Here is a 15,436-nt window from a genome sequence, read left to right on the forward strand (position 1 = left end):
CCTTTTCAGTGTGCATTGTTTACTATTGAATCATAATACTGTATGTACATTTTGATGTTGGAACAACATATTTAAATAATAGCCTGTATATGGATGTTGTTTTGATGCAAATATCTTTACCTCAAATAACTTTAGATATTAGACCAATAAAGAAAAGTGTTTAATCTGTTCACTCAAGTGCTTTTGATACACAATAAAGAACACAATAGTTGAAATGCAAAAAAATAATGTATTAAAAAGTGACAAAGTATTTCAAGTTAATTCAGCTCTGCTTCACCAGAGTTATTTCACAGTGACGGGAACATGGAACTGGCTTGGAGGTCCAGAATTTGAGGGCTCTAGAGAATATCAGTGTTTTCAATAGTGCCCTGTATCAGCCCTGTTGGACATGTTGATTGGGCTCAGGCCTGGGATTCGTTCAAAAGACGCGTTGTGTAACTAACAACAATGCGTTTTTGCAGCGATTGCATTCATGGTAAGTGCTGCTGACGTCGGCTCCAGTGTCACCGAGACGGCGAGGAGGGCCTGTGATGGCGGTACCAAGGACGTTAACGTGGCTCAATCTCAAAGCTGTCACAATCACATCGTCGCCGCCGTCAGTCGCCCAGGATCCTCTCGTACCCGTCAGTCCCCCAGGATCCTCTCGTAACCGTCAGTCCCCCAGGATCCTCTCGTCACCGTCAGTCCCCCAGGATCCTCTCGTCACCGTCAGTCCCCCAGGATCCTCTCGTCACCGTCAGTCCCCCAGGATCCTCTCGTAACCGTCAGTCCCCCAGGATCCTCTCGTCACCGTCAGTCCCCCAGGATCCTCTCGTCACCGTCAGTCCCCCAGGATCCTCTCGTAACCGTCAGTCCCCCAGGATCCTCTCGTCACCGTCAGTCCTCCAGGATCCTCTCGTAACCGTCAGTCCCCCAGGATCCTCTCGTCACCGTCAGTCCTCCAGGATCCTCTCGTCACCGTCAGTCCCCCAGGATCCTCTCGTCACCGTCAGTCCCCCAGGATCCTCTCGTCACCGTCAGTCCTCCAGGATCCTCTCGTAACCGTCAGTCCCCCAGGATCCTCTCGTAACCGTCAGTCCCCCAGGATCCTCTCGTCACCGTCAGTCCTCCAGGATCCTCTCGTAACCGTCAGTCCCCCAGGATCCTCTCGTAACCGTCAGTCCCCCAGGATCCTCTCGTCACCGTCAGTCCCCCAGGATCCTCTCGTCACCGTCAGTCCCCCAGGATCCTCTCGTCACCGTCAGTCCCCCAGGATCCTCTCGTAACCGTCAGCCCGACCAGCTCTGCAGCCCACCACGCTGGAGGAGAGAAACATCGTACAGAGGAAATGTGGTGACGCTTCACATTACAGGGTCCTTATTTCTGTCATTATTCCTGTACCGCGTAACAAGTATTGGAAATGTTCTTTTCAACCCCGTACTGGTGCCGTGTTCAAAACAGCTGGGAACAGGGAACTCTCCCACTTCAGTGAGTTCAAGGCAAGTGGAAACTCAGGGTAAAAAAACGGTGGCTAGGACTGATGATGTCATATCGTATCTGACTGGTATGGTGGCCAGGACTGATGATGTCACATCGTATCTGACTGGTATGGTGGCCAGGACTGATGATGTCATAACGTACCTGACAGGTATGGTGGCCAGGACTGATGATGTCATAACGTACCTGACAGGTATGGTGGCCAGGACTGATGTCATAATGTACCTGACAGGTATGGTGGCCAGGACTGATGATGTCATAACGTACCTGACAGGTATGGTGGCCAGGACTGATGATGTCATAACGTACCTGACCGGTATGGTGGCCAGGACTGATGATGTCATAATGTACCTGACAGGTATGGTGGCCAGGACTGATGATGTCATAACGTACCTGACAGGTATGGTGGCCAGGACTGATGATGTCATAATGTACCTGACAGGTATGGTGGCCAGGACTGATGATGTCACATCGTATCTGACTGGTATGGTGGCCAGGACTGATGATGTCATAACGTACCTGACAGGTATGGAGGCCAGGACTGATGATGTCATAACGTACCTGACAGGTATGGTGGCCAGGACTGATGTCATAATGTACCTGACAGGTATGGTGGCCAGGACTGATGATGTCATAACGTACCTGACTGGTATGGTGGCCAGGACTGATGATGTCATAACGTACCTGACAGGTATGGTGGCCAGGACTGATGATGTCATAACGTACCTGACCGGTATGGTGGCCAGGACTGATGATGTCATAATGTACCTGACAGGTATGGTGGCCAGGACTGATGGATGTCATAACGTACCTGACAGGTATGGTGGCCAGGACTGATGATGTCATAATGTACCTGACAGGTATGGTGGCCAGGACTGATGATGTCATAATGTACCTGACAGGTATGGTGGCCAGGACTGATGATGTCATAACGTACCTGACAGGTATGGTGGCCAGGACTGATGATGTCATAATGTACCTGACAGGTATGGTGGCCAGGACTGATGATGTCATAACGTATCTGACTGGTATGGTGGCCAGGACTGATGTCATAACGTACCTGACAGGTATGGTGGCCAGGACTGATGTCATAACGTACCTGACAGGTATGGTGGCCAGGACTGATGATGTCATAATGTACCTGACAGGTATGGTGGCCAGGACAGATGATGTCATAACGTACCTGACAGGTATGGTGGCCAGGACTGATGCTGTCATAACGTATCTGACTGGTATGGTGGCCAGGACTGATGTCATAACGTACCTGACAGGTATGGTGGCCAGGACTGATGATGTCATAACGTACCTGACAGGTATGGTGGCCAGGACTGATGATGTCATAACGTACCTGACCGGTATGGTGGCCAGGACTGATGTCATAACGTACCTGACAGGTATGGTGGCCAGGACTGATGTCATAACGTACCTGACAGGTATGGTGCCCAGGACTGATGATGTCATAACGTACCTGACAGGTATGGTGGCCAGGACTGATGATGTCATAACGTACCTGACCGGTATGGTGGCCAGGACTGATGATGTCATAACGTACCTGACAGGTATGGTGGCCAGGACTGATGATGTCATAACGTACCTGACAGGTATGGTGGCCAGGACTGATGATGTCACATCGTATCTGACTGGTATGGTGGCCAGGACTGATGATGTCATAACGTACCTGACAGGTATGGTGGCCAGGACTGATGTCATAACGTACCTGACCGGTATGGTGGCCAGGACTGATGATGTCATATCGTATCTGACTGGTATGGTGGCCAGGACTGATGATGTCACATCGTATCTGACTGGTATGGTGGCCAGGACTGATGGATGTCATAACGTACCTGACAGGTATGGTAGCCAGAACTGATGATGTCATAATGTACCTGACAGGTATGATGGCCAGGACTGATGTCATAATGTACCTGACAGGTATGGTGGCCAGGACTGATGATGTCATAACGTACCTGACAGGTATGGTGGCCAGGACTGATGATGTCATAACGTATCTGACTGGTATGGTGGCCAGGACTGATGGATGTCATAACGTACCTGACAGGTATGGTGGCCAGGACTGATGTCATAACGTACCTGACAGGTATGGTGGCCAGGACTGATGTCATAACGTACCTGACAGGTATGGTGGCCAGGACTGATGTCATAACGTACCTGACAGGTATGGTGGCCAGGACTGATGATGTCATAACGTACCTGACAGGTATGGTGGCCAGGACAGATGATGTCATAACGTACCTGACAGGTAAGGTGTTCAGGACTGATGATGTCATAATGTACCTGACAGGTATGATGGCCAGGACTGATGGATGTCATAACGTACCTGACAGTTATGGTGGCCAGGACTGATGATGTCATAATGTACCTGACAGGTATGGTGGCCAGGACTGATGTCATAATGTACCTGACAGGTATGGTGGCCAGGACTGATGATGTCATAACGTACCTGACAGGTATGGTGGCCAGGACTGATGTCATAACGTACCTGACAGGTATGGTGGCCAGGACTGATGGATGTCATAACGTACCTGACAGGTATGGTGGCCAGGACTGATGTCATAATGTACCTGACAGGTATGGTGGCCAGGACTGATGGATGTCATAACGTACCTGACAGGTATGGTGGCCAGGACTGATGATGTCATAACGTACCTGACAGGTATGGTGGCCAGGACTGATGTCATAACGTACCTGACAGGTATGGTGGCCAGGACTGATGGATGTCATAACGTACCTGACAGGTATGGTGGCCAGGACTGATGATGTCATAATGTACCTGACAGGTATGGTGGCCAGGACTGATGATGTCATAATGTACCTGACAGGTATGGTGGCCAGGACTGATGATGTCATAATGTCCCTGACAGGTATGGTGGCCAGGACTGATGTCATAACGTACCTGACTGGTATGGTGGCCAGGACTGATGTCATAACGTACCTGACAGGTATGGTGGCCAGGACTGATGATGTCATAATGTACCTGACAGGTACGGTGGCCAGGACTGATGTCATAATGTACCTGACAGGTATGGTGGCCAGGACTGATGGATGTCATAACGTACCTGACAGGTATGGTGGCCAGGACTGATGATGTCATAATGTACCTGACAGGTATGGTGGCCAGGACTGATGGATGTCATAACGTACCTGACAGGTATGGTGGCCAGGACTGATGATGTCATAATGTACCTGACAGGTATGGTGGCCAGGACTGATGATGTCATAATGTACCTGACAGTTATGGTGGCCAGGACTGATGTCATAATGTACCTGACAGGTATGGTGGCCAGGACTGATGATGTCATAATGTACCTGACAGGTATGGTGGCCAGGACTGATGGATGTCATAACGTACCTGACAGGTATGGTGGCCAGGACTGATGATGTCATAACGTACCTGACAGGTATGGTGGCCAGGACTGATGGATGTCATAACGTACCTGACAGGTATGGTGGCCAGGACTGATGATGTCATAATGTACCTGACAGGTATGGTGGCCAGGACTGATGATGTCATAATGTACCTGACAGTTATGGTGGCCAGGACTGATGTCATAATGTACCTGACAGGTATGGTGGCCAGGACTGATGATGTCATAATGTACCTGACAGGTATGGTGGCCAGGACAGATGATGTCATAACGTACCTGACCGGTATGGTGGCCAGGACTGATGATGTCATAACGTACCTGACAGGTATGGTGGCCAGGACGGTGATAATGCTGGACAGGGTGAAGACGAACCCGGGGAACCAGTCCAGCGTAGCCTGGTACACCTTGGTGTAGATGGGAGTGTAGGCCAGGCTGGCGATCTTAAAGGACAGCTGCAGTGAGATGAGGGTGATCCCTGTGAAGCACAAATTACATGTCAATGGCCCCAAAAATGTCACCGCCTTTCAAAATGTGTTGCATTATGGGATACAAATTGTTTGACTGTTGCCTTCTTGTGATCGAAGGTCATGTTCACTGCTTCTGCGTTTTGGCGGCTGCACCGTGCAGCAGTGGCTCGTGGGAGGCGCTATTATCAAACCTTTTTTTTTGCGGGGTTCAACAGCGCGAACGTGACCAAGACAGGAACCAACTTTGCCTCAATTAGAGGCTCAGATGAAACCAAGTTTGAAGTCTTTGGCCTGAATGCCAAGCGTCACGTCTGGAGGAAACCTGGTACCATCTCTATGGTGAAGCATAGTGGTGGCAGCATCATGCTGTGGGGATGTTTTTCAGCGGCAGGGACTGGGAGACTAGTCAGGATCGAGGGAAAGATGAACGGAGCAAAGTACAGAGAGATCCTTGATGAAAACCTGCTCCAGAGTGCTCAGGACCTCAGACTGGGGCGAAGGTTCACCTTCCAACAGGACAACAACCCAAAGCACACAGCCGAGACAATGCAGGAGTGGCTTCTGGATGTCCTTGAGTAGCCCAACCAGAGCCCAGAGGACTTGAACCTGATCGAACATCTCTGGAGAGACCTGAAAATAGCTGTGCAGTGATGCTCCCCATCCAACCTGACAGATCTTGAGAGGATCTGCAGAGAAGAGTGGGAGAACCTCCCCAAATACAGGTGTGCCAAACTTGTAGCGTCATACCCAGGAAGACTCAAGGTTGTAATCACTGCCAAAGGTGCTTCAACAAAGTACTGAGTAAAGGGTCTGAATACTTATGTAATATTGATATCATGGGGGTTAGAAACATGTTTATTTTGACATGTTAAAGAAAAAACTTTAATGGCAGTATTGCCATGTTGATCTGAGCCTTGTTGTTAGAACACCACAACAGCGTGCAACTTTCCACTGTCGTGGATGCACTACACTCGTCCACTTTGTTGTCTGTGTTAGCTCCAACCTAATGTGTAGTCTACCTGCTCAAATCTAATGTGTAGTCTGCCTGCTCCAATCTAATGTGTAGTCTGCCTGCTCCAATCTAATGTGTAGTCTGCTAACCTAATGTGTAGTCTGCCTGCTCCAATCTAATGTGTAATCTGCTAACCTAATGTGTAGTCTGCCCACCAAAAATACTTCTTTAGACCTGCCCTGACTGTGTGAAATTTGATGGCACTATCACAAAGACCTCAATATGACCTCCATGGAGGTCTTTGGTATTTTATGATCAGAAGTGTTGTCTGTATTATTGGTGGGGTTGATTTATTTGGGTAGATGACATTACAAAGTCATTTGGAAATATTTATTATTTATTTTATTCTGCCAGGAAATCTATTCAAATGTCCTGGTTGACTGCCTCCAATCGTATCAATGCTCCTTAAAGGGATCTGCTATTAGTGTACCAAGTTTGGTACTTGTATCAAAAAGGGAGGTATATTTGGTACTTACAAACTAGAATATAGAGGGTGCTACTGTTGGTCTGAGAATGGAGCAGCTTGGTTTATGTCAATGGGTAAAAGACATTTCCTATTTTCTCTCGTTTCCAAGTCTATTCAATTCTTAACAAACAGAAAGCCATCCTGTCTGTATAATTATCATGGAGAGGGTTATAATAACAGGCAGTCTCCATCTCAAATGGCACCCTATTGCCTAGGGTGTAAACTTAACCCATAGGGCTCTGGTCAAAAGTAGTGCACTATATAGGGAATAGGGTTCCATAGGGCTCTGGTCTAAAGTAGTGCACTATATAGGGAATAGGGTTCTATAGGGCTCTGGTCAAAAGTAGTGCACTATATAGGGAATAGCGTTCTATAGGGTTCTGGTCTAAAGTAGTGCACTATATAGGGAATAGGGTTCCATAGGGCTCTGGTCTAAAGTAGTGCACTATATATAGGGAATAGGGTTCCATAGGGCTCTGGTCTAAAGTAGTGCACTATATAGGGAATAGGGTTCCATAGGGCTCTGGTCTAAAGTAGTGCACTATATAGGGAATAGGGTTCCCTAGGGTTCTGGTCTAAAGTAGTGCACTATATAGGGAATAGGGTTCCATAGGGCTCTGGTCTAAAGTAGTGCACTATATAGGGAATAGGGTTCCATTGGGGATGGTGTGTTATAATTAAACCAGAACTGGATGAACAAGCTCGTCAGGTCCGTTGAAGACGACTGGCTAAAGATGGTGTCAGAAGGAAAGCACACCTCTTCATGCCGGTGGTGTTCAGCATCTTGACGTGTCCGCATGCCAGTTGTAACTTCCCCTTTTTAACCTCGTAACAGCAGAACAGGGAAGAGGATCACCGCCTGTTCTGTTTAAACCACATACTAACGACAGCGTGCTCATTGTTATTCCCCTCGTCAGAAAACAGGGTTGAGCCCCACATGGCACCTTAACCCCTACAGATATGAAAGGCTTAGTAGTGGACTATATTGGGACCTAATCTCGGTGAAACTAGAAATAAAATTTAGTGTGGTATACGTAGTGGTCCGACATGACACTAATTTACCCTACTGGTGGCACTAATCTACCCTACTGGTTTCCCCCTAACATGAAACTAATCTACCCTACTGGTTTCTCCCTAACATGACACTAATCTACCCTACTGGTTTCTCCCTAACATGACACTAATCTACCCTACTGTGACATTAATCTACCCTACTGGTTTCCCCATAACATGAAACTAATCTACCCTACTGGTTTCTCCCTAACATGACACTAATCTACCCTACTGGTTTCTCCCTAACATGACACTAATCTACCCTACTGTGACAATAATCTACCCTCCTGGTTTCTCCCTAACATGACAATAATCTACCCTACTGGTTTCTCCCTAACATGACAATAATCTACCCTCCTGGTTTCTCCCTAACATGACAATAATCTACCCTACTGGTTTCTCCCTAACATGACAATAATCTACCCTACTGGTGACACTAATCTACCCTACTGGTTTCTCCCTAACATGACACGAATCGACCCTACTGGTTTCCCCCTAACATGACACTAATCTAACCTACAGGTTTCTCCCTAACATGACACTAATCTACCCTACTGGTGACACTAATCTACCCTACTTGTTTCCCCCAAACATGACACGAATCGACCCTACTGGTTTCCCCCTAACATGACACTAATCCAACCTACTGGTTTTCCCCTAACATGACACTAATCCACCCTACTGGTTTTCCTCTAACATGACCCTAATCTACCCTACTGGTTTCTCCCTAACATGACACTAATCTACACTACTGGTGACACTAATCTAACCTACTGGTTTCCACCTAACATGACACTAATCTACCCTACTGGTGACACTATTCTACCCTACTGGTTTCTCCCGAACATGACACGAATCTACCCTACTGGTTTCCCCCTAACATGACCCTAATCTAACCTACAGGTTTCTCCCTAACATGACACTATTCTACCCTACTGGTGACACTAATCTACCCTACTGGTTTCCCCCTAACATGACACGAATCTACACTACTGGTTTCTCCCTAACATGACACTAATCTACACTACTGGTTTCTCCCTAACATGACACGAATCTACCCTACTGGTTTCCCCCTAACATGACCCTAATCTAACCTACAGGTTTCTCCCTAACATGACACTAATCTACACTACTGGTGACACTAATCTAACCTACTGGTTTCCACCTAACATGACACTAATCTACCCTACTGGTGACACTATTCTACCCTACTGGTTTCTCCCGAACATGACACTAATCTACCCTACTGGTTTCTCCCTAACATGACACTAATCTACCATACTGGTTTCCCCCTAACATGACACGAATCTACCCTACTGGTTTCTACCTAACATGACACTAATCTACCCTACTGGTTTCCCCCTAACATGCCACTAATCTACCCTACTGGTTTCTCCCTAACATGACACTAATCTACCAAACTGGTTTCTGCCTAACATGACACTAATCTACACTACTGGTTTCCCCCTAACATGACACGAATCTACCCTACTGGTGACACTTATCTACCCTACTGGTTTCCCCCTAACATGACACGAATCTACCCTACTGGTTTCCCCCTAACATGACACTAATCTACACTACTGGTTTTCCCCTAACATGACACGAATCTACCCTACTGGTGACACTAATCTACCCTACTGGTTTCCCCCTAACATGACACAAATCTACCCTACTGGTTTCTACCTAACATGACACTAATCTACCCTACTTGGTTTCCCCCTAACATGACACTAATCTACCCTACTGGTTTCCCCCTAACATGACACTAATCTACCCTACTGGTTTCTCCCAAACATGACACTAATATACCGTACTGGTTTCCCCCTAACATGACACTAATCTACCCTACTGGTTTCCCCCTAACATGACACTAATCTACCCTACAGGTGACACTAATCTACTCTACTGGTTTCTCCCTAACATGACACTAATCTACCCTACTGGTGACACTAATATACCCTTATGGTTTCTCCCGAACATGACACTAATCTACCCTACTGGTTTCACCCTAACATGACACTAATCTACCCTACTGGTTTCCCCCTAACATGACCCTGATCTAACCTACAGGTTTCTCCCTAAAATGACACTATTCTACCCTACTGGTGACACTAATCTACCCTACTGGTTTCCCCCTAACATGACACTAATCTACCCTACTGGTTTCTCTCTAACATGACACTAATCTACCCTACTGGTTTCTCCCTAACATGACACTAATCTACCCTACTGGTTTCCCCCTAACATGCCACTAATCTACCCTACTGGTTTCTCCCTAACATGACACTAATCTACCCTACTGGTTTCACCCTAACATGACACTAATCTACCCTACTGGTTTCCCCCTAACATGACCCTAATCTAACCTACAGGTTTCTCCAGGTTACCATACGGTTGTGATACAGCCTGGATTCGAACCAGGGTCTGTAATGACGCCTCCTTGTCCTCTATGTCATTTGCCAAATATGTGTGGCATATTATGAATGGAGTGGCAAGGACTGGTTTGTAAACACAAACAGGTCTAGATCTGGAATGTAAACACAAACAGGTCTAGATCTGGAATGTAAACACAAACAGGTCTAGATCTGGAATGTAAACACAAACAGGTCTAGATCTGGAATGTAAACACAAACCGGTCTAGATCTGGAATGTAAACACAAACAAGTCTAGATCTGGGATGTAAACACAAACCGGTCTAGATCTGGAATGTAAACACAAACAAGTCTAGATCTGGAATGTAAACACAAACAGGTCTAGATCTGGAATGTAAACACAAACAGGTCTAGATCTGGAATGTAAACACAAACCGGTCTAGATCTGGAATGTAAACACAAACAAGTCTAGATCTGGGATGTAAACACAAACCGGTCTAGATCTGGAATGTAAACACAAACAGGTCTAGATCTGGAATGTAAACACAAACAGGTCTAGATCTGGAATGTAAACACAAACAGGTCTAGATCTGGAATGTAAACACAAACAGGTCTAGATCTGGAATGTAAACACAAACAGGTCTAGATCTGGAATGTAAACACAAACAGGTCTAGATCTGGAATGTAAACACAAACAGGTCTAGATCTGGAATGTAAACACAAACAGGTCTAGATCTGGAATGTAAACACAAACAGGTCTAGATCTGGAATGTAAACACAAACAAGTCTAGATCTGGGATGTAAACACAAACAGGTCTAGATCTGGGATGTAAACACAAACAGGTCTAGATCTGGAATGTAAACACAAACAGGTCTTGATCTGGAATGTAAACACAAACAGGTCTAGATCTGGAATGTAAACACAAACAGGTCTAGATCCATGTAATCATATTCATTGTGATCTAAAAAGTTCAAACGGATCCTAAATCAGCACCGTTAACTTTGAGACGCTTGACACGCCCACTGTTATGGTTGAGAGACAGACATGAACTATAGGACTTACCATACGATGAGCCGTTCACCTGTTTAGACAGCAGAGCCCGGATGGTTGGCATGGGAATCAGAGCGAACAGGGTCAGGGCTCGAGCTGAAACAAAAATGTGAGGAAGGGTGTCAATACAAAAACAATTCAGGTGAAGAATTACAGACAAGATCAGGTGACCATTCCAGCAGAATATGTTTAGTGTCTATTGTGTCCTAGTCTATTCAGCCTCCAGGGTACCTCTCCCTGTAGTAACTACCTCTCCCTGTAGTAACTACCTCTCCCTGTAGTAACTACCTCTCCCTGTAGTAACTACCTCCCTCACACACACACACTACCCTACCTCCCCACACACACACACACACACACACACACACACACACACACACACACACACACACACACACACACACACACACACACACACACACACACACACACACACACACACACACTACCCCCCCTACACACACACACATACACACACACACACACACACACACACAATACCCTACCTCCCCTTCCACACACTACCCTACCTCCCCTCCACACACACACACACACACACACACACACACACACACACACACACACACACACACACACACACTACCCTACCTCCCCCTCCACACACACACACACACACACACACACACACACACACACACACACACACACACACACACACACACACACACACACACACACACACACACACACACACACACACACACACACACACACACACACACTACCCTACCTCCCTCCACACACACACACACACACACACACACACACACACACACACACACACACCCTCCCTCCCCTCCACACCATTGATCTACACAACCTGTAAACCCTGTCAGAAACGAGAAGCCGAAACGTAGAGGAGGATGTCTGATTTAGTATATTTAAAAAGACAGCGTCACCTTGTTTATTTAAAAACAAGTCTTATCTTCTCACTGCTGCAGTAAAGTCACCCCACACCATGCTACATTGTGTTGGCCTGGAACTCCATTTAGTTTAGCCAGTCTCCTTCCTCATTCCAACTCAATGACAGAGTTACTGCAGGCGGAGACGTCCCTGCCTGCCTGCCTGCCTGAATACTGTACTAAATGTAATTGGCTACTGTAAATACATGTAATTACACTCTGATAAGGGCACTGTAAATAAAACATATTATTATCTTACCCAGATAGAACATGTACGTTGCCGTGACGAAGGCCATGAAGTAGATGCCGGCAGCGAAGGACACCATGCCGATGATGATGAGGGTGACGTCACTCACCCATCTGGACATTACCATGACACCCAGGAAGCTCGTCAGGAAGACCACGAACCCGGCGGCGTTACCGTAACCTACCTGTTGATGTGTTTTGGTTTAACCAGAGCCCGATATTGCAAGAGTTAATTCTCACAAGTCACAACTCTGAAATAAGGTTTCTGTCCTAGATCTTTGTTTTGTGCTATCATTCCAACCCTTTGTCTAACATGTTTGGCATGACAGGGCAAGGAGTGGCATGATGGCACAAGCAGACTGGTAAAACCAGGCTACAAAATGCACATCTTGTTTGATTTAATCAGGACTAATCATGTAATATATATATATATATATTACACCAAAATAAAATATATTTGAATGTACCTGTGTAGCACTCCAGTTCAGGGGCTCCTTCATCTCAAAGGTCACCAGTATCTCCATCCCACCTCCGACGGCCACGTCATATAAAATACCGCTCGCGAAGAGAAGCAGAATGTTCAATATATTCCTGGAATTTCGCTCAGTGAAGAAGCCATTGGGCTCGTGCGCGCTTGTCGAGACACTTGGCATTAGAAAGAAGAAGGTTGTGTAGATAAGACACAAAAAGTAGAGGAAAACACTCAGGCTCACTAACAGAGTCCCCTGTTTAAAATCCACACTGTACAACTGGAAGAGGTGCCCGGACGCTAGACTACCCATGAGACCGGCTACTCCGTAGACCAGTTCGATATGCATCATGTGGAGAGAGCGGTCCTCCTCGGTGGAGGTGAGCGACACCAGGGCCATGACCCCGGCCCAGTAGGAGCAGAACCCGCCGCTGAGTCCGTGGACCACCACCCCGCCGAACATAGCCTGTATCGGGAGATCCATCACTATGACCAGGAGCAGGACCACTCTGGAGACCAGGTAGCCCACCAGAGGGATCACGATGGGGATCTTCCGGTACCCCAGGTCCCCTACCTTGGATGGATGAATGAATGAATTGTATTAGACATATTTAATGACACACACAAAGTTGCCATTTAAGTACGACAATAGGCTATATAAAAAAAACGATCCAGGAGTAAAACAATGTATCGATTTACCTTGGCTAATAGAATAGCGGGTAGGATCGGTACGAATTTGGCCAGCATATTATATATCATGTAGAAGTTGGACATAGCTTTCTGCCGGCTGTCTTCGGTGGGGGTGGGAGAGAGCGCGTCGGTCATGTTGGCGCATCTCTCCTTGACCACCATCTGCAAACCGGTGTCGAAAAACGCGCTGGCTATTTGGGCACATAAAACCACCGGCTCGATGCGTTTACGCATTTTCCCGAATGACAACATGATTAGTCCCGATAGAAACCGACAGGCAGACTATAAAAAAGAAATGGAGAGAGTACACTCCCAACGCCTAAACTAACCAAGGACTGTCACCTGTCCATGTCTGGGTGACTGTAGACATTTGCGCTTTACTGATCACGACATACCCTATCCAATACCCATTCATGTCTAGTTCCGTGTTTCAAACGGAGCCATGAGCTCACATAGTAGATTATGTACGTACATGATGACAAAAGACTGGGTGGGACTGGGAGTGGTACGACAGCTTCTTAGGGAAGTTGGCTCAGAACAAATATTAAAACAAGCCTAACTGCACAGTGTTAATTTTGGCATTCGTTTTTGTGATATAGTCTAGTCTTGGTCATTTTGACAAAAATATAATTCAATCACATGTTTTATCATTTGAATAATGACCAGTGGAGGAAAAAGTACCAGACTTGATTAAAAGTATAAATACCTTAATAGAAAGTTACTGAAGTAAAAGTGAAAGTCACCCAGTAAAATACTACTTGAGTAAAATTATTTGGTTTTAAATATCCTTAAGTATCAAAAGTAAAAGTTTGAATACTTTCATATTCCTTGTATTAAGTAAACAACACGGCCCCATTTGTATTTGATTTATTTATTGAAGGATAGCCAGGGACTCCAACACTCAGGCATCATTTACAAACATAGCATTTGTGTTGAGTGAGTCCTCCAGATCAGAGGCAGTAGGGATGACCAGGGATGTTCTCTGTTTAGTGAGTCCTCCAGATCAGAGGCAGTAGGGATGACCAGGGATGTTCTCTGTTTAGTGAGGCCTCCAGAACAGAGACAGTAGGGATGACCAGGGATGTTCTCTGTTTAGTGAGTCCTCCAGATCAGAGGCAGTAGGGATGACCAGGGATGTTCTCTGTTTAGTGAGTCCTCCAGATCAGAGGCAGTAGGGATGACCAGGGATGTTCTCTGTTTAGTGAGGCCTCCAGATCAGAGACAGTAGGGATGACCAGGGATGTTCTCTGTTTAGTGAGGCCTCCAGATCAGAGGCTGTAGGGATGACCAAGGATGTTCTCTGTTTAGTGAGTCCTCCAGATCAGAGGCAGTAGGGATGACCAGGGATGTTCTCTGTTTAGTGAGTCCTCCAGATCAGAGGCAGTAGGGATGACCAGGGATGTTCACCTTTATTTAACCAGGTAGGCTAGTTGAGAACACCTTTATTTAACCAGGTAGGCCAGTTGAGAACACCTTTATTTAACCAGGTAGACCAGTTGAGAACACCTTTATTTAACCAGGTAGGCTAGTTGAGAACACCTTTATTTAACCAGGGAGGCTAGTTGAGAACACCTTTATTTAACCAGGTAGGCTAGTTGAGAACACCTTTATTTAACCAGGTAGACTAGTTGAGAACACCTTTAAATAACCAGGTAGGCTAGTTGAGAACACCTTTATTTAACCAGGTAGGCTAGTTGAGAACACCTTTATGTAACCAGGTAGGCCAGTTGAGAACACCTTTATTTAACCAGGTAGGCTATTTGAGAACACCTTTATTTAACCAGGTAGGCTATTTGAGAACACCTTTATTTAACCAGGTAGG

General features: G+C 46.3%; 1 protein-coding gene across 1 annotated transcript; it reads right to left on the reverse strand.

Moving 5' to 3' along the window:
- Nucleotides 1-142: 142 nt before the first annotated feature.
- On the reverse strand, nt 143-14,050 carry LOC135548037 (solute carrier family 46 member 2-like). The gene is made up of 6 exons (XM_064977232.1): nt 13,624-14,050; nt 12,923-13,498; nt 12,469-12,640; nt 11,299-11,382; nt 5,181-5,337; nt 143-1,298 (listed from the first exon to the last, which is right to left on the reverse strand). Exons 1-6 carry the CDS (start codon nt 13,864-13,866, stop codon nt 1,241-1,243), a joined length of 1,290 nt encoding a protein of 429 aa, XP_064833304.1. The 5' UTR covers nt 13,867-14,050; the 3' UTR covers nt 143-1,240.
- Between the last annotated feature and the right edge of the window lie 1,386 nt (nt 14,051-15,436).

Source organism: Oncorhynchus masou, chromosome 11, assembly GCF_036934945.1.
Source record: "Oncorhynchus masou masou isolate Uvic2021 chromosome 11, UVic_Omas_1.1, whole genome shotgun sequence".
NCBI classification, from domain to species: Eukaryota; Metazoa; Chordata; class Actinopteri; order Salmoniformes; family Salmonidae; genus Oncorhynchus; species Oncorhynchus masou.

Bases quoted from the DNA above. Each gene is read 5' to 3' on its own strand.
- LOC135548037 (XM_064977232.1), bottom strand. From the start codon at position 13,866: ATGTTGTCATTCGGGAAAATGCGTAAACGCATCGAGCCGGTGGTTTTA. The intron at 13,499-13,623 runs GTAAATCGATAC...CATCCATCCAAG, and splicing joins CCGCTATTCTATTAGCCAAG to GTAGGGGACCTGGGGTACCG. The intron at 12,641-12,922 runs GTACATTCAAAT...ACACATCAACAG, and splicing joins TGAACTGGAGTGCTACACAG to GTAGGTTACGGTAACGCCGC.